General features: G+C 45.9%; 1 protein-coding gene across 1 annotated transcript; it reads right to left on the bottom strand.

Annotated features, from left to right (window-relative positions):
* Positions 1 to 8,627: 8,627 nt before the first annotated feature.
* Positions 8,628 to 14,232, bottom strand: CD207 (CD207 molecule). The gene is made up of 6 exons (XM_024242624.2): positions 14,120 to 14,232; positions 13,907 to 14,023; positions 12,059 to 12,433; positions 11,313 to 11,464; positions 10,114 to 10,232; positions 8,628 to 9,613 (listed from the first exon to the last, which is right to left on the bottom strand). The coding sequence occupies exons 1-6, from the start codon at positions 14,190 to 14,192 to the stop codon at positions 9,463 to 9,465; spliced, it is 987 nt and encodes a 328-aa protein (XP_024098392.2). The 5' UTR covers positions 14,193 to 14,232; the 3' UTR covers positions 8,628 to 9,462.
* Between the last annotated feature and the right edge of the window lie 12,281 nt (positions 14,233 to 26,513).

Genomic DNA, 26,513 nt, shown 5'->3' with positions numbered 1-26,513 from the left:
GCACTTGGGACCCCACTGGGCCTTGCCCTGTGTACCTCTTCATCAGGCTATTTTTGTCCTTTACAAGAAACGAATAGTAAGTACAGTGTTTTTCTGAGTTCTGTGAATTGTTCTAGTGAATTATGAAAACTGAGAGGTTGTTGCAGAAACCTCCTAATTTTTTGTTTGAGACAGTGTCTCCCTCTGTTACTCAGGCTGGAGTGCAGTGGTGCAATCATAGGTCAATGCAGCCTTGAACTCCTGGACACAAGTGATCCTCAGTTCTCAGCCCCATCATCCCAGCCTCTGCCGCATCCAGCATAACCCCAGCATAACTGGGACTACAGGTGTGTGCCAACATACCTGGCTAATTTTTTATTTTTATTTTTTTGTAGAGATGGTATCTCTTTTTATTCCCCAGACTGGTCTGGAACTCCCGGCTTCAAGTGATCCTCCCACCTCAGCCTCCCAAAGTGCTGGGACTATAGGCATGAGCCACCTTGCCTAGCCAGAACCCCCAAATTTGTAGTTGACCAGGCAGAAGTGGGGTCACTACCTCACTTGTAGCTGGCATCTGAAGGGGGGCAGTCTTGTGGGACTGAGGCCTTACCCTGTGAGATCTGTGCTAACTCTGGAAGTTAGTGTTAGAATCTGTTTGAATTGTTGGATGCCCAGCGCGTGTCAGAGAATCGGCTGGTGTCAGGAAAAAGCACACATTTGGTGTCAGGAGTGGTGTCAGAAAATACCAAGCAGGCCCCAACTTTAGTTGATTGGATCCATGCCTCTTGAGGTGACCAGGTTCTCAAGACTAACTCAAAAGAATCTGATGGAGCAGGCTGGGGCCAATGTGTGGCTTTCGATGAGCCCTATCCCTTCCAGGAGGAACAGATACTGCTTCAGGGGGTTCCTGCTGCTGGGTGGGCCTAGCATTAGAAGAGAAGGCATGAGGCATCCCAGTGGACAGTGCCATGGAGCTGTGCAAGCCTGATGTCCCTGTCCCCGCCACAGGGGACCATGGCTGGTCAAGGAACCCCTCTAAAAGCCAGTGCTGGGGTTACCAGCAGATTCCTGTTCTTTGGTTCCTTCTTGTCTCCATTACTTCAAACTGTCACAATCTTTTTGAAATAAATCACATTTTCTTTCACTTTGGAAAGTCTAATTACATATTACACCATCATAGCAACTCTTAAACAAACTCATTTACAACCTTGCAAATGGCTTGTTCCATCCATGTTGTGTTGTTTCTTTGCTACTTTCACCCTCTGTTCCTATGTCCCATTCTCATGTCTTTTGCACAGATCCTGGGGTCAGCCTCTTATAGGTCCCCAGCTGCCGACTAATAACACTGCAGACCAACCACAAAGGTGGAGAAGCTACACGGAACGTGCCTCCTCTGAGGCCGGGCCAGGAGAACAGCTTTGGCCCAGGAGGAGCCTGTGCCATGCGTGGCTGATGTCAACCCGGCAAGCAAGTCGCCCCGTGGGTAGGGGATCTGCAGGCAGGAAGGGAGCGGTTGCCCACACCCAGTTCATGATGGGGTGTATGTGTGTGTGTTGAACTGTGCAGTGTAGGGGCCCAATGTGTAGAGTGCAGAGCCACCATCTGCTGCCTTTTACCTCCTGTTTGTTGAAAACTGACCTTAGAGAGGAGGGCACAGCAGGAATGAAGGGTGAAGGCACCCATTTCTGGACTATCAACAGCACTGCCTGAGACCCCAGTGGTGTCTGCCAAACTCCTTCTCCGCCACATAGAATGGGATGGAAGCTGCTGGAGGTGCCTCCCTGGAGGCCCATCAGACACTCAGGGGTGGTGGCTGAAAAGAAAGGGCTTGTCTTGGTTTCTGCTTCCCCATACACAGGAAGGGCACAGGCTGGACCTACTCAGGACCTATTTCCTCCTGGGACCTGAGAGCTGAGGGAACCTCAAAGGCAGAACTCTACGGATCCCTTGCCCAGCTGGAAGGTCAGAGTCTGGGCCAGGAGAGGGGCATAGTTCTTCCCTGGCATCGCCACCCACCCTCCAGGCCCCAGCTCCTCTATTTCCCACAGGAACACCATCTACCAGCAGGGGAGAAAAACCAGGGGGTTGCTATGTCTTCACTGAGAGGCTCTCTGTTCTCTGGCCAGACAAAAACAAATGGGCATTAATACCAGAACTGGCCAGGCACTGTGGCTCATGCCTGCAATACCAGCACTTTGTGAGGCCGAGGCAGGTGGATCACTTGAGGCCAGGAGTTCAAGACCAGCCTGGCCAACATGATGAAACCCCTGTCTCTATTAAAAATACAAAAACTAACTAAGCGTGGTGGCAGGCGACTGTAATCCCAGCTACTTGGGAGGCTGAGGCAGGAGAATCGTTTGAACCTGGGAGGCAGAGGTGGCAGTGAGCCGAGATTGCACCACTGCACTCCAGCCTGGGTGACAGAGCAAGACTCCAAAAAAAAAAAAAAAAAAAAAAGAAAGAGTCTACTTGGGACTAAAGCCAAACCAGAGGGAGCCAGAGCCAGGAGAGGGAGAGAGGCGGATTCTTTTTTTTTTTTTTTAAATCCAGGACATTTTATTTAATAGTAGGGACAGCTTCTTGACATGATGTGAGCACTTGTATTCAGCAATACAAAGTGTCCTGATTTTACACCCTACAAAATACAGCAACAACAATTCATCACATTTACAGGCCTGAGTGCAAACCACCATCTCACCTGGCTTTTATTCCATTTGTCTCCTAACTGTTCTCCCTGCCTCTCCTCTTACCGCCTCTCAAGTCATGTCACCATGGTGCAAGCATAATGATCTTTTCAAAAAAAATTAGATGTACACACAATTATTACTTAGCTCTCTCAGCTGGGAGAGGCAATGATGTTCTAATAGCAACAGCCACGCAGCACCCAGGTTTTGGTTTCTAACACCATTCTCCAAAAAAAGGAAACCAGGGCTCATTAGAGAAATGGCTGACTCTAGAACTGGCGCAGCAAATACTCAAGATGAGCCTGGAGCATCTTGTAGTACCAGAAAGTAAGGAGATGCTTAGTTACAAAAAAAAAAAAAAACCAACCAAAAAAAAAAACTGATGGAAGTATGTCAGAATGACACAGGAACCAATGAAGGAGCTCCCAATGGCCAAAGCCAGAGCAATTTGAGCAAAAACAAAACAAAAAAACAAATAAAGTAGTATTGGATTATAACCCAAAGTTATATTGGATTATAACCCAAAGTTATATTCTCAAAAGAGAAATATCAGTGAGTCCATACTGACATAAATGAATGTCTGAGTAAGTAAACAAATAGATAAGTCTCTAGGGCAGAAAATGTCCAAATATTTTATGTAAATATCCCATTCTGAGAAAAGTAGAATGTAACTTCCTACTCTTTCAGTGTGAGCTGCATATAGTGACTTCCTTCCAAAAAGTTCAGTACAGGAAAAGGGAGAAAAGAGTAACTCTGGAGCCAATAAACTTGGCAAACACTACCCCAGCCTGGAGATCAAGGTCAACACCAACAGTAATGAATTCTATTGATGGTATGTACCCTTCACAGGATGTGATGAGAATGACCCTTTATCTCCATGGTCTTCCTCCTGAAACTCAGTACCCCAATCTAATCATGAGAAAAACACCGGACAAATTACATTTAAGGGACAAGCTACAAAGTACCTGACCAGTGGGCTCCTCGAAACTGTCAAAGTTATCAAAAACAAGGAAAGTCTGAGAAAATGTCACAGCCAAGAGGATCCCAAGGAGACATGATGACTAAATGTAACATGGTATTCTGGATGGGATCCTAGGAGAGAAAAAGGATGTTAGGGGAAAACCAAGGAAATCTGAATGAAGTATGGACTTCAGTTAAATATTGGTTCATTAATTGTGACAAATGTACCATACTAATATAAGATGTTAACAATAGGGGAAATGGGAAAGGGTGGGTATATAGAAACTCTCTGTATTATCTTCACAATTTTTCTGTAAAGCTAAAACTATTTTATAATATAAAGTTTTTTAAAAAAATTTTTGAGACAGGGTCTCACTCTATCGCCCAGGCTGGAGTACAGTGGCGTGATTACAGCTCACTGAAGCCTTGACCTCCCAGGTTCAAGCAATTCTCCCACCTCAGCCTCTTGATTTGCTGGGACTACAGGCACACACCACCATACACGGCTAAGTTTTGTATGTTTTTTTAGAGACAGGGTCTCCCTATGTTGCTCAGGCTGGCCTCAAACTCTTGTGATCAAGTGATTCTCCTTGAGTTCTGTGCTCTGTGGTGAACACAGGCATAAGCCACTGAGCCCAGCCTAAAAAGGTATTTAAAAGATATTAGGGATGGCTGAGTATGGCAACTCACACCTGTAATCCGAGCACTTTGGGAAGCTGAGGCAGGAGGATCACCTGAGCTCATGAGTTTGAAGCCAGCCTGGGCAACATAGCAAGACCTCATCTCTACTAAAATTAAAAAAAAATTAGCTGGGCGTGGTGGTGCCCACCTGAGGTTCCAGGTACTCAGGAGGCTAAGGCGGGAGGATCGGTTGAACCCAGGAGTTCAAGGTTGCAGTGAGCTATGATTGTGCCACTGTACTCCAACCTGGGTGGCAAAGGGAGGCTCTGTCTCAAAAAAACAAAATTAAAAAAAGACATAAGTAGTAATTAAGGAATCTCAGAATACCAGAGTCAAGCTTTAGAGTCTATGCTGGCAGGAGGAATGCTCCAAGAATGGCAGCACTAAATCTAGTCTGAGCTCTGAAAAACCACCACAACAAATCAAAGATCTCACATGGTTGAATCCGACCGGTGGTCCCTGGGTCACAAGACTGCACTTTAAAAATAAACAAATAATTAAATTAAATTAAATTAAAACAGGGTCTTGCTCTGTAGCCCAGGCTAGAGTGCAGTGGTGTGATCACGGCTCACTGCAGCCTCAATCTCTTGAGCCCAAGCAATCCTCCCACCTCAGCCTCCCAAGAGCTAGGATTACAAGTCCGCACTACCACACGCAGCTAATTTTTTTTTGTATTTTTTGTGAAAATGGGGTCCCACTGGGTTGACCAAGCTGATCTTCAACTCCTGGCCTCAAGCGATCCTCCTGCCTTGGCTCCCAAAGGGCCTCCCAAAGCATCTAGCCTCATGCCTGCACTTTTCTGCAAGGAAGGCTGTAAGTGCTAGTTCTGCTTCTAACTTGAGAAGGTGAATTCAAAATACAAGAAGATACCTAAAACAAGAAGCTGCTCAGGAAAAAGGAAGAACTGCAAGAGTGTGACAAATGTTTTCCAGTGACATAGTTCTATTGCATGTCTGTAGATCTTGTTATTCCTGGAAGCATTTAAGCTTTCAAATGTAACAAATCATTTGTCATGCTTCTTCAACACTAAGTAAAAAACAGATGTCACTCATCTGCCTAAAACACTTCAATGTTTCCTCCTTGTCCTTCAAATAAAATCCAAAACCCCTCCTCTGGCTTTGAAGGCCCTCCAAGAGCTGCCTGTCCCCTGCTTCACCTCATACCACACTCCAGCTAGACTGGACTTCTCTTGGTGCCTCAGGCCTGTCACACTCCTTCTCTGCATTTTCTGTTTCCTCTCTCTTTCCTCGTCTGTGTCCCCATCCCACTCTGCCTAAATTCTGCTCATCTCTCGAGGCTCAGCTTATGTGCCTCTTCCTCAGGAAGCCTTAGGAAATCCTTTCACTTTAGGCTCCCATAGAACAATAAAAATTTCCTTTTTGAAAACACATTGAGTTTATCATAAACTGGGTAGCCTGTGTTTTCTCTCCAGAAAACAGAGATTCATTCTGAGACCTGAAAAAAATAAAAAGAAAGTTGCCTTGAGACAGATAGGAGGGGAGGCTCTTGGAGGTCTGGGGTGGGAACAGAGAGGTAGAGAGAAAGGAGGGCCTGAAATCTCTGAGGGAGGCAACCCATTGCCCTGCTGGGGGCTGCCTGGAGCCCTGGCCAGGTGGGGTCACCAAGGGAGCCAATGGCAGCCCCCATGCCCAGGGCCCAGCCCCAGCCAGGGCGACAATGCCAGGAATAATGCCAATAATCCCAGAAGCCAGGGTGCTTTGTAAGAAAAAGGGAAAGTGCTAGGCAACTACACACGTGCGCGCGCGCACACACACACACACGCCACCCAAATAATCGTTTATCTTCCAAAGCACTGGGAAAATTAAAGCAAAGAAAGCATAGCTCATACAATATGAGAAAAAGAGGAGAGAAAGAGAAAGCAAGAGACAAGGACAAAGAAAGAGAAAATGAAGTAATTAGATAGATAGATAGATCAATAAAGCATAAAAACAGAAAAATAAAATATTATAGTACATGTTCACAAGCATTAGGACTAGTTGGTCAGCAGGGGTGAATCAAGTTCAAACACAAAAGGATAAATTTTTCAAGAGTATTTTATTGCAACATTGAAAGAGGGCATGTCAAGCATTATTAGCTTGCCAAATCAGAAAAAAAAAATAAAGAAAACAACTAATGTAATACAATAAATATCCAAGTTGACTGAGAAAAAGTTCTTACCTGTCCCTGGCTCCCAACTTTTCACCTGACAATGGAAAAATTCCCAGAATTTCACAAGAAATACTGTGGGGTCCATGATACGAGGAGCTGCCCAGATATTGATAATGCCCCAAGACCTGCTAGAGACAGGACTAGAGCACTATCAATGGTGGGACTTCCTGGGCGAGGCCGCACTGCCAGCAGAAGGGCAGGTGCCCATGTAGCGACCTCCCTGGACAAGCAAGGCATGCATACAGTGGGGGAGGGAGCCAAGGTCACATGACAAAGCAAAGCGACAGGTGTCCCAGCTTCCTCAAGGGAGGAAGCCAAAGCAATGCTGCACTTGTTGGGTCCAGGCTGGGGCACAGACTCCAGATAAAAACACATCCTCACTGACTCAGGCTCTTTCAGTTTCAAGAAAAAGCAATGATTGGGGTCAGGAGCACAGCCTTGTAAGGTCCCCATGCACAGAAAGCAGGAGGATCAGAAGGGCTGGGAGGATCTGAGGCAGCCCTGGGAACGGGAGCAGCCGGAGCCCCTCAGGCTGCCCTCCGGGATCTCCTTTGCGACTCCTCTGAGCTGTTCTCTTTTCTCTGCCGGCTATAATCCTCTGCAGTCACTTCTTTTTTTTTTTTTTGAAACAGAGTCTTGCCCTGTTGCCCAGGCTGGAGTGCAGTGGTGGGATCTCAGCTCACTGCAACCTCTGCCTCCCAGGTTCAAGTGATTCTCCTGCCTCAGTCTCCCAAGTAGTTGGAATTACAGGCGCCCACCACCATGCCCAGCTAATTTTTGTATTTTTAGTAGAGATGGGGTTTCACCATGTTGGCCAGGCTGTCTCGAACTCCTGACCTCAGGTGACCCACCCACTTCAGCCTCCCAAAGTGCTGGGATTACAGGCATGAGCCACCGTGCCCGGTCTGCATTCATGTCTTTCCTCTGCCTCATAGCTTCTGCTCATTGCTAGTTTCTTCCAATGCCCCGTGACGGCCCCTCCAGCCTTTCTCTAACTCAGTGCGTTCCAGCTCAATTTCCTTCTGTTAACAGCCTCATCCCCTTGCTATTTCCTGGTTCAAATTCTTTCCCAGAGAAATGGTCTGATTTTCCCAGCTCATCTCTTTGCCTAAACCAACCAAAGATCCCTGACCAGCCTTGTTCCTGTCACCTCCCATTTCCTCCATCGGTGAGGGAGGGAACCCCTGCCCTAAATAGGACAAGATGGCCAAAACACGACATTTGACACTGTGCAGGTGAGACTGGCAGCAGTTTACTAGTCACAAATACAGTCTAGTGGGGAAAGATGTCATAAGTCATGCAGGGCCACATGGGGTCACCCTCAGGAGCAGAGTGAAACAGCCAGGGCTGTGGGAGGCAGGCCTTGTAGTAACAAAAGGATGGGGTGCCCCGGGTTCCTGTAGGAGGATGTGATTGGCTTGTTTGAATAGTTTCTCAGGCTAGTAGAGAAGTGAAACCCATTAAATAGAAAACTGGGTGGAGTGCAGCTGGTCCAGATGATAGGAAACTAGCCAGGTGGGGACCGAGGGCAAGGATATATCTGGTGAGAGGCAGGGAACTCAGGGTTAGGTCTTTGGGGCCCTGTGAGGCATAAAATGTCACAGCAGCACATGGTATTTCAGGTCTTACAATGCAAGCCTGTGCCCTCAGCTCTGACCCATTTGCACCCAGAACAACACACTGCTGGTCACAGTTATTTGATTAAGCATCTTTTCCCGAGGACCCTAATGAAGACCTGTGCTCACTCCTCCCTCCCCTCCTCTCTGTGGTAGCTGCTGCCTGGATTCCCGCTTCAGCCACTGGACTTGGGATTTGGAACTGATGCCTGTGGAACTGGGTCCCTGTGAAGAGTGGGGAACCTGCTGAGACTCATTCTTGGGAATTGAGCTAGAGACTAGAAGATCGTCGTCCAGTGAACAAGAAGAAAGATCACCAAGATCGTGACATTGGAGACCTTGCTCTACTTTATTTTAATAAAAACTAGAGACAAGTACTGGTCACATTTTGTGGCATTTTCAGGGCTGGAACTTCCCTAGTCCTTGTTATTTTTGACTTCCCAGATGTTTCCTGAGGATACCCTAGAACTTCATGTCCAGCAGAGGAGACTGCCTTCCCCACATATTCATCTGGACAACCAGAAATGAAAAAGTGCATGTGGAGTGAGTCCTTGACCCAGGCAGCATTTTATTCTGAGGAAGCTGGAAGGTGAATTCATGAAGGCACTGAAGGCTGCTTCCCATGCACAAGACACAGGAAGACAGGAAATACAGAAGGAGGAGGAGGTGCCGGAGAGGTGAGGACAGAGGCTGGATGGATGCTGGGCGGAAGGCAGGGCTCGGCACTCCAGTGTACTAAGGGAGTGGAAGGAGAAGGGAGGCTGGGTGCTGGCCGAGCTCTGAAGGAGATACAAGTCCGTGTCAGCCGCTCACTTGGACCAAAGAACGGGTTCAGGCTTTAGATGATGTGGATGAAGAAACCACTGGGGACATGCCATGAGCAGGATTTCCAAGAACAGAGCTATTGGCACTGCAAACACAGCCAGCTGCTAGCTGCCAGCACAGCTAAGCAGACACGTGGAAATTCTAGGGGGCTTGGCCAAGAAAAGCCCTGAATGACAATATCAGGAGAATTGCTTTGTTGCTCTGAAGTAACTTTGATGTGATGAAGCTGAGGCTTCTCTGAAAGAGTGGAAAACCCCAGGATATTGTCCCAGATTATGGGTCTTGATCCTCCTTAGCAGGGCAATTGGAACTTCTAAATCCTCTCTACCCACCCCTCCCACTTTAACCTGAATTCTCCTTTCCATTCCAGCTGCCTCCAAGAGGTCAGAGAATTTCCAGCCAAGAATTTCCAGAATGCCACTGTGGGACAATTCTGAAGCAAGAAAAATTAACGTGCAAAGTCATCCTGGAGTCTGGGGGAGAAAGAGGCATTTCCTCATGTTTAACAAGCGTTGGAGCTCAAAGAGTGAGCTTGGGAGCCTGTCCTGTCACGGTTCTGATGGGACGTAGGGTCGCTTACAGATGAAAAGAAATGTTTTGTCACATGGGGCATCATTCCAGGCCTGAAGCGAGGGAGCGTTTATATTGCCACAGTGTTCATTGTTCCCAGCATTGTTGGGCTCACCTGGAATCCAGAACCTACCAAGAGGCGGGGAAAAGATGGATTTACAAAGTGGAAAACCAAAAAGAACTTATTTCCAGTGAAGAAATGAGTTAACTCAACCCCAGCTTTAGTCCTTGGGAATGGCATAGCAAATGTCTGCACCCAAGCCTAAGAGGAAGGGGACTGGTGAGACTTCGACCTCTAAGCTTTCACATGCCCCAAGTCCAGGCCAAACCAACCCATCACTCTCAAGTCCCTACACAAACCCACACTGTGAAGACCTAGACTCATGACAAGATCCCTGAAGCTGGCCAGGTAGAAGGCCTTGTTGCCAAACCCCAGAGGGCGTGGAGGGCTCAGGTCCGCAGCCAGTTAGTGACAGGGTTGTGCTCGATCTTGGTTGTAATGTTCCTGTCACCCTAAGACAGGGAAGAATCAGAAACCCTGTCTCATGGGGAACATCACCCCCGCTCCCTTCATGCCCTGGCCATGGCCGGGGAAAGTCAGGCTGGCAGGGAGGGCTCCAGGGGCTTACCTCGCACTTTGGACCTTGTTGAATGGCGTGTCATCCACCCAGGACCAGTCCCCTTCCATCCCTGCTTTAGTCAGGCCAATCCAGTAGACGAGCCCCCCTGCTGTTTTATACAGAAACTCCTGGAGGAAAGACAGGATAAGCAGAGGTGCAGCCACACTCGGAGCTTGATCACCTGTCTCTGGGTGTTCTTCACCTGCGCTCAGTGACAGCCCTGAACCACAGGTGCGCTGCACAAACTGGCCTCTCAAGCCTCTTCCTGCCCTTGCCCAGAGCCCAGATTTCATCTTCCAGATTATGATGTGTCCCTGCTCTGCAGCTAACAAGCTCAGGACTCAAGCCTTTCTGCCACTCAGGAAGCAGGTGCTGAAGCACAGGAAGGCCTCAGCTGAACTCCAGAGCACGGACCGCAAGAGAATGATTCATATGACAACACCTGAATTAAATGAGCCCTGAATCCACATATGGCACTGTGCTGAGTCATCCATATGCATTCACTCCTTTCCTCTGAGGCAGGTGCCATCACCATGCATGTTTCATCAAGTGAGGGCCAGTGAAGTTTTCCCAGTGAAGTTGGGTATTCCACCCAAGCTGCTAGGACTAGTTAGATGGCAAGGTTAGGGCTCTAGAACTACGCCAGAGCCCAGGCTCTGACCTGCTCTGCTATCCCACCTCCTAGATGAAAACGGCCTGCCCAATTTCTGCCTCACCAGGCAGGAGACTTCTTGAGTCATGTGGAATCATTAATGCTGTTCACAAATATTTCTTTTTTTCTGAGCACATGGAAAGTAGATCCTCTCTGCCCTATTCCAGGAGTACTGGAATCCAGGATCTTCCCAATCCAGGAGTACTGCATAACTTACTTAACTTAATTAACATAACTTAAGCCAGTGAAATGTAAGCAAAAATGAGGTATGTTAAATCTGGGCAGAAGCTTTGCACAATACGTCAAGTTCCCTTTTCCTGCCCCAGCAATTGTGGAGACATGTTAAGATGAAGACTCCTTGGGCCTGGGTCCTTGAATAGCCACAGTGAGCACAGCCCCCTTGCCGGCCCTTATTGCACATGGTACTAAGAACTAATCCTTCTTCATTAGGTCATCAATATTTGGGGATTTTTGTTCACACAGTATAATCTTGCCCATTCTCCCTGGCCCAGTGCTCATACGCCCCCTTCCCAGAGCCCATAGGCACAGCACTCACCTGCTCACTCTCTGAGGTCACCGAGGTCAGGTGTGAATTCCTGGACACACAGAACTGCTCGGCACTATACCAGGTCTTTGAGATGAGAGAAAAGTAATAGAAGTTCCCCCTGAAGTACTTCCAGCCTTGAGAAACCACCTGTAGAATATCATCTAGAGAACAAGAAGTAAAAGTGAACGCTGGTATTCTTCATTTCTTGGGGTGCTGACTTGGTGGGGGCACTTGAATGAGGTCTCAGAGACAGCAGCAAATGGAGCAGTGCTCTGGTGTCCTTGGGTCCTTGTATAGGGGATTAGGGACACTCTTTCAAATCCTGAAAGTCAGACAGAGACTAATAGAGTCTCTGAGACTGGAGAGGTTATAATGCAAGAGGTTGGACAAAGAGTGTCTTCCTCATGATGAGGAAGCAACCCTCCATTGGCCATGACAAGTGGCTGAGCCCCTGGACTCTAGAAAGGAACTTGATGGGAAATGACTAGGTGTGGGCCAGGGTGGACATCCCCTAATGCTTTTACATTCTGCACTTTTGTGTGGGAGCTCTAGCTGGACCCTGGTCTCTTTTCTCCTAACAGCCCCTAAGTCCTCCCCAACCTTAAGCCCTCTCTCCTTAACTTCCTAGCCCATGGCTGCCCCTCTTTTGCCCCCACTCTCCTCCCCAACCCACCAGCCCAATGACCTCAGGTCTGGGACAGGTAAGATCCCATGGGCCACTGGTCAGCTTCAATGTAATTTTCTGAGTCACTTACTTTGTCGTTTGAGCAACTTGGTCATATTCTCCAAGCTGCCCTGGAGTGCCCGGATCTTTGTATTTAAAGCACTGGCTTTCTCCAAATCACTTTTTAACTCTGGGATTTGGGCATTTAAGGTACTGACTTCTTCCCAACTTCTTGTTAAGATCTGGATCTGTGCGTTGGCCTTCTCCACACTGGTTTTTAACTTCAGGAACTGAGAACGCACATAACCCAGGCTCACATTCACCATCTGGATCTGAACGCCAGCTGCCTCCACGCCGTCGCTATTCTTTTTGACTTCAGAATCCAGGGTGCTGATGTTGTCCACACGGCCTTTCAGCAACTGGACATTGGTCTTTACATCTAATATGGTGCCCATAAACCGGGGATCTGGGATTGAGAAAGTCAGGAGGTCAGCTGAGGGGAGCCCCAGGGACAGGAGTGGGGGTGTTTTCAGGTTGATCAAAGGAAGGGAAGGAACAGGCTGAAGCTTCCCAAAGAACCAAGACAGTCCAATGGGCCACCCCAACCCTCCAATCATTCATTAACATACAACAAACGTGCAATGGGCGCCTACCATGTGCCAGGAACACAGGTGGATACAGACAATGGGGAGACTGATGAAACACAGGCTGTCTGTGAGAAGATTTCACAGGCAAGCAGAAGCAGGGGTTAGAAACCAGTCCTGAATTTTCTCTGAGTGTTCAGGGAACATTTGATAAAGGGGTGCCCTCCATAAGCCCCATCACTCTCCCCAGAACTTGATTCCCCCTAGACCCCACCCCTTGGTTGCCATCCCTCTGCTTTCAGAAACCCCTGCAGTGGCCATCTGCTAGGACAGCACCACTCCCCCACATCTGTCCATGCGCCCCTCTGTGACCATGGGAAGAGCCAGCCACTAATCTGGAAGTGGCTTCTTCTCCAGAGAACATGGAAGAGGAGATTACAAAACTGTTTCTCCCCTTCCCTTGCCCCACCCACTTTCACATTCTGCTCAGGTCCCAGGCCTGGGTACCAGAGAGAGGATCAAAGATAAACCAAGAGGCTCAAAGGCGAGCCCTGAGGAAAATGCCATGTTAGAGGCCAGGGGTCTAGGATGGGGCAAGGGGGACACTGCTCAGAGCCTACAAGTCTAAGGCCAAATACGACCCGAGGCTACAGAGGGAGAAAACAAAACCCAACAGCTTCTCGGGTCCCCTTGCTCTGCTTCCTGGAGCCCTGGCAGGAGGAAGAAGGCTCTGCCAGCGGCAAAGGCCATGAAGCCTGACAGAGCCAGAAGAGGAAGAAAGATAAACCACACAACATCAAATGAGCAGGAAGCCTCCCTAGACGTGATCTTCGCAAGGACAGGAGAATGAAGAGAGCACGAATGGGTCCTCGTGAGGGGACTGAGTCATGGAGATCTGTTGGCTCGTTGGCCGGGCTCTCCATCAGGTGAGTTGGGGCCAATGACACTTGAGGCTCAGTCCTTCACAGGGTCAGGAGACATTGCACTGTCAAGGACTGTCCACAAGGCTCCAGACCCAAGGAGCAGAGCTCAGATTGTTGGGGGTGGACGGGGAGAAAATAGCACAGGATGAAAAACTAGATGAATGTTTCCTGAGGACAAAAGAATATATCCTTGAGCACCAATGTGCAAATGCTGATCCCAATAATCTCCCAGAAATTGGGAGGGAAAGAGCATCAGCTCACTGTACTGGGGGCGGCACACCCTGTTACTGCACATGGAAAGAGGAGGAAGGAGACAAATGAAAAAGCCACAGGCAGGAGAAACCCAGAGAGCAGGGAAGTGGTCTGGATCTGGAGGGAGCCGGCTGGCCACAGAGAGGGGCTAAGCCCAGACGATGAAACATGAGGACTTACAAAGGACGGCCTGCAGCAGGATGGAGGCTACCAGAACCAGCGTCAGGCAGATTAATGCAGCACGGACAGCGGGTGTTTTCCCTGGGAGCAGAGATGGACCGGACTTGGGAGGAGGCTCTGTTGGAAGAAGAAGAAAATGTGTGCTGAAGGAGCAGCAAAGGGCAGGTTTGCACACAGAACACGGAGCAGGTTCTCAGCAGCGATGTGGCTTGCCTCGGGGCCAGAGGGAGATGTTCTGTTTGTCCACAGTGAAGTGCGCATCAGGGGCCTCCCTCTCCACAGTCATCCTGAGTGCTCACCCTTACCCTGGGAGCACAGGTGCTTCTGGCTGCCTGTCTCTCCAAGGGCTCTTATCTAGAGGAAACAGGAAGTCAATCCCACAGCAGGTCACCATATCATCCCAACTTCCCTATTCCTGACTAGATACCTTGTCTGGCTTACTCCCGTCCTCAGAAGTCTGAGCTTTCAGCAAGAGGCCATTTGTTGTCTTCTCTGGGGGTCTGTTACATGGATACATTAACCATCTTGTCCCAAAGCTATCCCATTTCTCTTGTAAGACTCTTGTCATCCATCCACCCATCCATTCACCCCACAAATACAGACTGAGTACCTTCTAGGTACTGATGCTCTACCAGGCATAGGGCCACAGTGATGAATAACTCACAGTCCTTGCACCAAGCAGCTCACAGTCTGGTAGGAAAGACAGACATGAGCAAATAAATTGCAAGGTGATGAGCACAAGAGACAAATATGCCCAGTTCAAAGAAGCATATGAAATGGAGTAATGGAAAAAAAAAAAAACTCCAGTAGAAAGATAAGCATACGCCAAAGGATGGAGCATAAGATAGCATGGAGTGCTCGGCAAATTGTAAATAGTTGCAATATTGCTGGAATGTAAAATATACATTCCAACAGGAAGGGGACGCACATGGGGTGGAAGAGGCACCTGGGGTCTGATGATGAAGATCCTCCTGATCATGTCAAGGAGCTGGACCTCTGGCTTGTGGGTGACATGGGGCCAATTAAGGACTTCAGGCAGGAGAGAGACAAGGACAGGGACACTGTAGGAACATCACTCTGATCCTGGTGAGGAGCAGACTGGTGGGGAGAAGCCTGGAAGCAGGGATACCAAATAGGCAACCATTGCAATAGAATATCCTGCTTCCTGTTATTAATGCATCTTGGCTGATACAATATCCCTTTATAATATGCAACTTGGAGATTCAAAGTGTAAACCTAAGACTTGGGTTCTCCTCCCTGCTTCCTGCACCATGTGAGATTTTCAAAAAAAGTAGGGGCGCTCAGCAACCTCAGACTAGGAATCATTCTGTTTCTCTCTCCTCTCTCTCTGTCCGCACCTCCTCTCTCCTTCCTTGTAGCCCTAAATAGAGAGTTCCATATGTGCAAGAAGTTCAGGGCACAGAGGAGCTGATTTGGGCTCAATGAAGGACTAAATTTTCTCCTGGGGGGCTTCTCATGCTTTGAAGAAGTCTGCCAAATCCGAGAAATTTGGCACATGGCCGACTCTAGACAAATATTTCTTGGAATATAGGAAAAAGGAGAGGAAAGAGGGAGGCAAGGAAGGAAAAAAGAAGGAAATTGGTCCAGATAATTGGAGGATGGGTGAATGGATGAATGGATGGATAGAGGATGCATGGATGGATGTGTGAATGGTAAGTGACTTGGAGACTTGATAGCTGATCATGCCACTCTGACATTTACACAGTCTGGGGCCTGGGATCTGCCTTCTAGAAGCTGCTGCTTCTTTCCACTGTCTCCAGAAGTTCTCATTCATCTTCAATGCAAAAGCATAAGGGGAAGTGTGGTTAACTCCTTACCCAGTAATGAACAAAAGCTCTGGCCGCAGGACAAGAAAGCTGTCCTGGGCCTGCTGAGGCTGAGCCAGTGGAGCTGGATGACAGCCTGTATCAGGGACCAGGATTAGAGGTTAAGTTAACAGGGCCAAGGAAATATCTACCTATGCTTTCAGGGGCTCCTGCCGCCTTTGGTTCTCGGGAGGATGGTGGCTGCACGCTCAGCCCACGCCTATGTGCAGCTCATTGTAGTTACAAGCCCTTGATGCTCTCTCTCCAGCTAACCGGGCCTCAGGCTGGAGCAGCTTCTCGGACTGGATGAGGGAACCCAGAGAGGACCCCACACTGGGAAGCTCTGGGAAGGAAGCTGGGTAACAAAGATGGTGTCTCATTTGTTCTGTCTCATCGCTTCCCTACCCAGCCTGTCTGTAACTTCCAGGCCTGCTGTCTGCTCTAAATTTTAACGTTTGATAGTCCCGAACCTGAGGGCCTGGCTCCACCTCACTGCCTGCCTCTGAATGGCCATGAAGATTCCTGCTCTCTTCAGGTGGCTTGTGTGGTTGCAGAGCCTTGGTTCCATCAGGGCTTAGACAGGATTAGAATGTTCCACTTCCGGACTCTCATGCTTGGGACCCAGCCTAACTCCAGAATCATCTCCGCCCTTCTGCTCCTGGCTCCTGGCCCTTCATCCATAGCCTGTCCTATTTCTGGGCTTGGGGATAGAGAAGAATCCAAATTACTCAAGACCCTGGTAGAAGGGGCCTTGCAGGAGTCCATGTCTCCTTCTGAAGCATTTGCGGGAAAGAAGCCGCCACACAGTGTGCCTGGGAAGTGTCTTGTCCATTTCCTCTCAGTCAAGAAGCTGGGTGTTCTCTGCTGGTTTGTGGTATGAGTTATTCTTTATAGAGCCCTCCAGACGCCCTCTCATTGGTCCCAGGAAAGGATGAGGAAGGCTCAGCAGGCTGGGCCCATGGCATAGGAAGGGGCTGGAGCAGGAAGCATTTACTCCAAGTGATGGAAATGCCGGCTGAGGTAGGTAGAATAGCTACCGCTAGGTGAAAGGCTGATCCAGCATGAGGAAGCTGAGCAAAGGCATGGAATCCTGGGCTGTGGGCCTTCTGGGGTTTCAGAGGAGGTGGATATAAAAGTCCCAAACCATAGGAAGTTTCATTTCCCACTTTGTGGAGAGGGAGGGAGTCAGAAGCCGTCTTCCTATTATCATGCTCATCTGCAGGTCTTTCCTGAGCACCTCTCCTATGCAAACCTCTGGATGCTCTATCTGGCACCTGGCCTGGCAGGAGAAAAGACAGAGAAGCAGGCAGGTGCCTTGGCCACACTTTCCAGTCAGGAAGGCGGGCAGTTCTCCTGGGCATTCAGACAATGCCCTGCTCTTCCAAACAGAAGAGGAACTCTGGCCAGACCTAGTGACCAAAAAAATCACCGCTGTGATGAGAACGGGAAGTCTGTGCTCATTTTTCTAGTTCCTCCTCTTCCTGTGTTCCTGGGGTTCTAACACTTTCTCTGGATAAGGATGGAGGAAGAAAACAGCGTGGCCACTTTTTCCCTTTCTCTGGTTGAGACTGTGGTTGGGCCCAGCCTTATGCTTGGAGGAGGACCACGGGTTTAATCAACAAGACTGGAACAGAGACCTGGGTTGTATGAAATGCTCCAGCAGTGCCAAGAGTCATCTCCAGGGAGGAGTCACCCGAGTCTCTCAGTCAAGTCATGGAGGAAACTAGAGTGAACACCAAATTTCGGAGTGGGGACAGGGAAGGAGAAGAGAGGGAGGAGGGGAGAATGACTCTGAAATGAGAGGAGATTACAGCTGGTCACACCTGGCTTACAGGCCTCAGAGGGACTCCTGTGATGTGATGCGGGATTTGGCCCACAGACTCCAAAAAATCAAGGAATTCCATGCCACCCTCTGGACATGTGCCCTGGGCACAGGGGATAGGGCAGAGAAACCAAGGAGCATAGGTGGCACCATTCACTCCTCTGGAGTCCTGCTGTGCACTAGGTACCAGGACACAGCAAGGAAAAAGACAACCACAGACCCTGCCCTCAGGAATGGTTTTCCTATTGTTGAAAAAATATGACATCCTTAATGCTGGGGAGAAGGGAAGGCTCTCCCAAGACTAAAAATGACTGACAACACTATAGGGGCCTTCCCAGGTCTCCCTGGACCCTGATAATGGGTTCCTCTTTTATGACATTATATGAAGACAGGTCTCTTTGGAACAGTGACCATGAGCCAGACCCTACTGATCATGGTATTTCACCCAGTGCCATCATAAATAGTGTGATATGTAAATGGGCTGGCAACCTAGTCACATGGAAGAGCTGCTGTGTACCCGGTAGAGGAGGCTGTCCCAAACTACATCATAAGTCAAAAAACTCATGCCTATAGCCTTAGTGGGAGGGGCAAATCTATGTCAGGAAAGTAATGAAAGGCTTTTGGGGAAAAAAATGTGCATAGTTTCTTTTTAAATCTTTTATTTATTATATAACTAATGATAATTAATTATAGAAAAAAATCTGAGTAAGAAAAAAACCCACCATAGGCTGGGTGCAGTGGCTTATGCCTGTAATCCCAGCACTTTGGGAGGCCAAGGTGGGTGGATCACCTGGGGTCAGGAGTTTGAGACCAGCCTAGCCAACATAAGTGAAACTCGTCTCTACTAAAAATACAAAAATCAGCCAGGTGTGGTGGTGTGTGCCTGTAGTCCCAGCTACTCGGGAGGCTGAGGCATGAGAATCACTTGAACCTGGAAGGTGGAGATTGCAGTGAACTGAGATTGTGCCACCACACTCCACCCTGGGCAATAGAGTGAGACTCTGTTTCAAAACAAAACAAAACAAAACAACCATAGAGACAACAAATGTTGTACCCATAGTTCAGTCTTCCTAACCACCCACGTGTATACGTGTACACATCTATATCTATAGCCATAGCTGCGTCTAATCATAACTATGCATATATTATATACATATTAACAACACAATTCCTGCTTATTTTCCCTAGCATCCTTCCCCACCTCTCCTGCATTTCTTTTTTTGTTTTGTTTTGTTTTGTTTTGTTTTGTTTGAGATAGAGTCTCACTCTGTTGCCCAGGCTGGAGTGCAGTGGCATGATCTCAGCTCACTGCAACCTCTGCCTCCAGGGTTCAAGCAATTCTCCTGCCTCACCCTCCCGAGTACCTGGGACTACAGGCATCTGCCACCATGTCTGGCTAATCTTTTGTATTTTTAGTAGAGACGGGGTTTCACCATGTTAACCAGGATGGTCTCAATCTCCTGACCTTGTGATCCACCTGCCTTGGCCGCCCAAAGTGCTGGGATTACAGGTGTGAGCCACTGTGCCCAACCTCTCCTGCATTTCTGATACCAAAAATCCCCCTCCATTTGGAAACTTTTTTCAGTTTGTGATTCAAATGGGGCTGCTGATCCTAGTTACCCCAGGTATAGGAGTGACAACTCGCAATGATGGGTGCCCAGGGTTTGGGTAGGAATGTAGCTCTCCTCTCTCCCTACACTGAGGGCCCTAAATATATGACTATAGGGCAGCTAGTAACCAGTTCCTCTGTCATGTGGAAGACCCCAGTAGAATAAGACCAGCACAGAGACAGAAGCTGTAACAAAAAATGAAGAGACAAAAAGTGAGTCCTGGTGCCTTTGAGTGCTGGATCCTGTTGAACCTGAGTTCCATTCCCCACAGACACTGTGTTTCTTGGTTTGGTTATATGAACACAAATAAAAATGAAAATCTCTTATTTTCATTTGAATTTAATTGGATGAGCTTCTGTTTCTTGCAACTAAGGAGTCTTGTCCAATGCATTATGTAAGCATATAAATTTTTTTTTACAAAACTAGAATTATACCCTATAGTGTGTAAGATTTTTTTTGTGTGTGTAATAATGTATTATGGATAACCTTAAAATCAAACTTACATCTGCATAATAACTTTTATTTTTATTTCATGCTCTACTGTAACTTTGTTTTTACTTTTTATATTTGATACATTTGGATTGCATGATATTCCATTTTTTCTTATCTCTTATGGTTTTGTTCAAGTATTCCATGATTTTAGAAAGGAATCTAACTTATCCATTTCTAAATGGGTAGCCTGCTGTCCAGATACCATTTTTTAAAACCATGCATAATTTTATCTCTGATTATGAAGTAGCATCTTCATCATGTGTTTCACAATATGTTTGAGTTTGTTTCATATCTTTAAAGGTCTGTTTCTGGACTTTCTATTGTGTTCCGTTTGTCTTTCTATTGATATAACAAAACTCTACAATATTAATTAGTATAGCTTTATAATAAAGGCCCTATCTCCAGACACAGTCATATTGAGGATTAGGGATTCAACCTATAAATGAACAGAAAACACAATTCAATCCATAACAGAGCTCGTAGAACAGACTAGCAAAAAAATACAACCCATAATAAGGATAAAAACCAATCTACTGAAACTAACCCAGAACTGACACAGATGTTAGAATTACCAGACAAGAACATTACAATAGACATTATAACTGTGTTTCTTGTGTTCAAACAGTTAGAGACATGAAACATTTAATAGATACAAATTGAACTTCTAATGATTAAAAAAACTACAATGCCTGGTATGAAAAATACACTGAAAGGGATTAATGGCAGGTTATAAGCTGTATAAGAAAAGATCAGTGAACTTGAAGATACAGCAATAGAAACTATCCAAAATGAAGCACAGAGAGAAAAAAGAATAGAACATCAGTGAAGCCTGAGATAACTTCATGTAATTTAATATACATGGAATTGAAGTCCTCAAAGGGGTGGAGAGGGACAGAAAATATATTCAAAGAAATAATGGTCAAAATGTTTCCAAATTTAAGAGCTATTTATTTATATAATAACATGGATGGGTCCATTCCAAGATGGCCAAATAGGAATAGATCCAGTCTGCAGCTCCCAGCATGATTGACGCAGAAGATGGGTGATTTCTGCATTTCCAACTGAGGTACCTGATTCATCTCACTGGGACTGGTTGGACAGTGGGTGCAGCCCACGGAGGGCGAGAAAAAGCAGGGCAGAGCGTCGCCTCACCCGGGAAGCACAAGGGGTAGGGGGATTTCCCTTTCCGAGCCAAGGGAAGCCATGACAGACTGTACCTGGAAAATCGGTACACTGCCACCCAAATACTTAGCTTTTCCCACAGTCTTAGCAACCAGCAGACAAGGTGATTCTCTCCCGTGCCTGGCTCAGCGGGTCCCATGCCAATGGAGCCTTGCTCACTGCTAGCACAGCAGTCTGAGATCAACTTGCGAGGCTGCAGCCTGGCTGGGGGAGGGGTGTCCACAATTGCTGAGGCTTGAGTAGGTAAACAAAGCGGCCAGGAAGCTCAAACTGGGCGGAGCCCACCACAGCTCACAAGACCTACTGCCTCTATAGACTCCACCTCTGTGGGCAGGGCATAGCTGAACAAAAAGCAGCAGACAACTTCTGCAGACTTAAACGTCCCGGTCTAACAGCTCTGAAGAGAGCAGTGGTTCTCCCAGCATGGCGCTTGAACTCTGAGAACGGACAGACTGCCTCCTCAAGTGAGTCCCTGACCCCCATGTAGCCTAACTGGGAGACACCTCCCAGTAGGGGCCAACAGAGACCTCATACAGTTGGGTGTCCCTCTGGGATGAAGCTTCCAGAGGAAGGATCAGGCAGCAATATTTGCTGTTCTGCAGCCTCCGCTGGTGATATCCAGGCAAACAGGGTCTGAAATGGACTTTCAGCAAACTCCAGCAGACCTGCAGCTGAGGGACCTGACTGTTAGAAGGAAAACTAACAAACAGAAAGGAATAGCATCAACATCAACAAAAAGGACATCCACACCAAAATCTTATCTGTAGGTTGCCAACATCAAAGACCAAAGGTAGATAAAACCACGAAGATGGGGAGAAACCAGAGCAGAAAAGCTGAAAATTCTAAAGACCAGAGTACCTCTTCTCCTCCAAAGGATGGCAGCTCCTCACCAGCAACAGAACAAAGCTGGATGGAGAATGACTTTGATGAGTTGACCGAAGTAGGCTTCAGAAGGTAGGTAATAACAAACTTCTTCAAGCTGAAGGAGCATGATCTAACCCATCACAAGGAAGCTAAAAACCTTGAAAAAAGGTTAGATGAATGGCTAACTAGAATAAACAGTGTATAGAAGAGCTTAAATGACCTCATGGAGCTGAAAACCATGGCGCGAGAACTTCATAACGCATGCACAACCTTCAATAGCTGATTCAATCAAGTGGAAGAAAGGATATCAGTGATTGAAGATCAACTTAATGAAATAAAGTGAGAAGACAAGATTACAGAAAAAAAGAGTAAAAGGAAATAAACAAAGCCTCCAAGAAATATGGGACTATGTGAAAAGACCAAATCTACATTTGATTGGTGTACCAGAAAGTGACGGAGAGAATGGAACCAAGTTGGAAAACACTCTTCAGGGTGTTTAGGGTTGGGAAAACCCAATCTAGCAAGGCAGACCAACATTCAAATTCAGGAAATACAGAGAACACCACAAAGACATTCCTTGAGAAGAGCAACCCCAAGACACATAACTGTCAGATTCGCCAAGGTTGAAATGAAGGAAAAAATGTTAAGGGCACCCAGAAAGAAAGGTTGAGTTACCCACAAAGGGAAGCCCATCAGACTAACAGCAGATCTCTCAGCAGAAACCCTACAACCCAGAACAGAGTGGGGGCCAATATTCAACATTCTTAAAGAAAAGAATTTTTAAACCAGAATTTCATATACAGCCAAATTAAGCTTCATAAGTGAAGGAGAAATAAAATCATTTACAGACAAGCAAGTACCGAGAGATTTTGTCACCACCAGACCTGCCTTACAAGAGCTCCTGAAGGAAGCACTAAACATGGAAAGGAACAACTGGTACCAGCCACTGCAAAAACATGCCAAATTGTAAAGACCATTGATGCTAGGAAGAAACTTCATCAATTAACGGGCAAAATAACCAGCTAACATCATAATGACAGGCTCAAATTCACACATAACAATTATTAACCTTATATGTAAATGGGCTAAATGCCCCAATTAAAAGACACAGACTGGCAAATTGGATAAAGAGTCAGGACCCATCAGTGTGCTGTATTCAGGAGACCCATCTCACGTGCAGAGACACACATAGGCTCAAAGTAAAGAGATGGAGGAATATCTACCAAGCAAATGGAAAGCAAAAAAAAGCAGGGGTTGCAATCCTAGTCTCTGATAAAACAGACTCTAAACTAACAAAGATCAAAAGAGACAAAGAAGGACATTACATAACGGTAAAGGGATCAATTCAACAAGAAGAGCTAACTATCCTAAATATATATGCACCCAATACAGGAACCCAGATTCATAAAGCAAGTCCTTGGAGACCTACAAAGAGACTTAGACTCCCACACAATAATAATGAGAGAATTTAACACCCCACTATCAATATTAGACAGATCAATGAGACAGAAGGTTAACAAGGATATCCAGGACTTGAACTCAGCTCTGCACCAAGTGGACCTAATAGACTTCAACAGAACTCTCCACCCCAAATCGACAGAATATACATTCTTCTCAGCACCACATTGCACTTATTCTAAAATTTGCCACATAATTGGAAGTAAAACACTCCTCAGCAAATGTAAAAACAGAAATCACAACAAACTGTCTCTCAGACCACAGTGCAATCAAATTAGAACTCAGGACTCAGAAACTCACTCAAAACCACACAACTACATGGAAACTGAACAACTTGTTCCTGAATGACTACTGGGTAAATAACAAAATGAAGGCAGAAATAAAGATGTTCCTTGAAACCAATGAGAACAAAGACACAACATACCAGAATCTCTGGGACACATTTAAAGCAGTGTGTAGAGGGAAATTTATAGCACTAAATGCCCACAACAGAAAGCAGGAAAGATCTAAAATCGACACCCTAACATCACAATTAAAAGAACTAGAGAAGCAAGAGCAAACAAATTCAAAGGCTAGCAGAAGGCAAGAAATAACTAAGATCAGAGCAGAACTGAAAGAGATAGAGAGAGAAAAAACCCTTCAAAATAATCAATGAATCCATGAGCTGGTTTTTTGAAAAGATCAACAAAATTGATAGACCACTAGCAAGACTAATGAAGAAAAGAGAGAAGAATCAAATAGATGCAATAAAAGATGATAAAGGGGATATCACCACCAATCCCACAGAAATACAAACTACCATCAGAGCATACTATAAACACCTCTATGCAAATAAACTAGAAAATCTAGAATAAATGGATAAATTCCTGGACATATACACCCTCCCAAGACTAAACCAGGAAGAAGTTGAATCTCTGAATAGACCAATAACAGGCTCTGAAATTGAGGCAATAATTAATAGCCTACTACCCAAAAAAAGTCCAGGACCAGATGGATTCACAGCTGAATTCTACCACAGGTACAAATAGGAGTTGGTACCATTCCTTCTGAAACTATTCCAATCAATAGAAAAAGAGGGAATCCTCCCTAATTCATTTTATGAGGCCAGCATCATCCTGATACCAAAGCCTGGCAGAGACACAACAAAAAAAAGAGAATTTTAGATGAATATGCCTGATGAACATCGATGCAAAAATCCTCAACAAAATACTGGCAAACCGAATCCAGCAGCACATCAAAAAGCTTATCCACCACGATCAAGTTGGCTCCATCCCTGGGATGCAAGGCTGGTTCAACATATGCAAATCAATAAATGTAAACCATCACATAAACAGAACCAACAACAAAAACCACATGATTCATTGGGAGATATACCTAATGCTAGATGATGAGTTGGTGGGTGCAGTGCACCAGCATGGCACATGTATACATATGTAACTTACCTGCACATTGCTCACATGTACCATAAAACCTAAAGTATAATAATAATAATAATAATAATAATAATAAAAGAAAAAAACAAATACTACAAAAAAAGTATTAGCATTTTATACTTGAATTGCATTAAATCAATTAAATGGAAATAATTGTGAAAAAAAAAAAAAAAAAACCACATGATTATCTCAATAGATGCCGAAAAGGCCTTCGACAAAATTCAACAGCGCTTCATGCTAAAAACTCTCAATAAACTAGGTGTTGATGGAGCATATCTCAAAATAATAAGAGCTATTTATGACAAACCCACAGCCAATATCATACTGAATGGGCAAAAACTGGAAGCATTCCCTTTGAAAGCAGGCACAAGACAAGGATGCCCTCTCTCGCCACTCCTATTCGACATAGTGTTGGAAGTTCTGGCCAGGGCAATCAGGCAGCAGAAAGAAATAAAGCATATTCAATTACGAAAAGAGGAAGTCAAATTGCCCCTGCTTGCAAATGACATGATTATATATATAGAAAACCTCATCGTCTCAACCCAAAATCTCCTTAAGCTGATAAGCAACTTCAGCAAAGTCTCAGGATACAAAATCAATGTGCAAAAATCACAAGCATTCCTATACACCAAAAACAGACAAACAGAGAGCCAAATCATGAGTGAACTCCCATTCACAATTGCTACAAAGAGTATCAAATACCTAGGAATCCAACTTACAAGGGATGTGAAGGGCCTCTTCAAGGAGAATTACAAACCACTGCTCAACAAAATAAAAGAGGACACAAACAAATGGAAGAACATTCCATGTTCATGAATAGGAAAAATCAATATCATGAAAATGACCATACTGCCCAAGGTAATTTATAGATTCAATGCCATCCCCATCAAGCTACTAATGACTTTCTTCACAGAATTGGAAAAAACCACTTTAAAGTTCATATGGAACCCAAAAAAGAGCCTGCATAGCCAAGACAATCCTAAGCAAAAAGAACAAAGCTGGAGGCATCACACTACCAGACTTCAAACTATACTACAAGGCTGCAGTAACCAAAACAGCATGGTACTGGTACCAAAACAGATACATAGATCAATGGAACAGAACAGAGGCCTCAGAAATAACACCACACATCTACAACCATCTGATCTTTGACAAACCTGACAAAAACAAGCAATGGGGAAAGGATTCCCTATTTAATAAATGGTGCTGGGAAAACTGGTTAGCCATATGTAGAAAGCTGAAACTAGATCCCTTCCTTACACCTTATACAAAAATTAATTCAAGATGGATTAAAGACTTAAATGTAAGACTTAAAACCATAAAAACCCTAGAAGAAAACCTAGGTAATACCATTCAGGACATAGGCATGGGCAAGGACTACATGACTAAAACACCAAAAGCAATGGCAGCAAAAGCCAAAATAGACAAATGAGTCTAATTAAACTAAAGAGCTTCTGCACAGCAAAAGAAACTACCATCAGAGTGAACAGGCAAACTATAGCACGGGAGAAAACTTTTGCAATCTACCCATCTGACAAAGGACTAATATCCAGAATCTACAAAGAACTTAAACAAATTTACAAGAAAAAAACAACTCCATCAAAAAGTGGCCGAAGGACATGAACAGACACTTCTCAAAAGAAGACATTTATGCAGCCAACAGACACATGAAAAAGTGCTTATCATCACTGGTCATCAGAGAAATGCAAATCAAAACCACAATGAGATACCATCTCACGCCAGTTAGAATGGCAATCATTAAAAACTCAGGAAACAACAGATGCTGGAGAGGATGTGGAGAAATAGGAACACTTTTACACTGTTGGTGGGAGTGTAAATTAGTGCAACCACTGTAGAAAACAGTGTGGCAATCCCTCAAGGATCTAGAACTAGAAATACCATTTGATCCAGCGATCCATT

This window comes from Pongo abelii, chromosome 12 (genome assembly GCF_028885655.2).
Source record: "Pongo abelii isolate AG06213 chromosome 12, NHGRI_mPonAbe1-v2.0_pri, whole genome shotgun sequence".
NCBI classification, from domain to species: domain Eukaryota; kingdom Metazoa; phylum Chordata; class Mammalia; order Primates; family Hominidae; genus Pongo; species Pongo abelii.
This window is presented reverse-complemented; position numbering and strand designations above follow the sequence as displayed.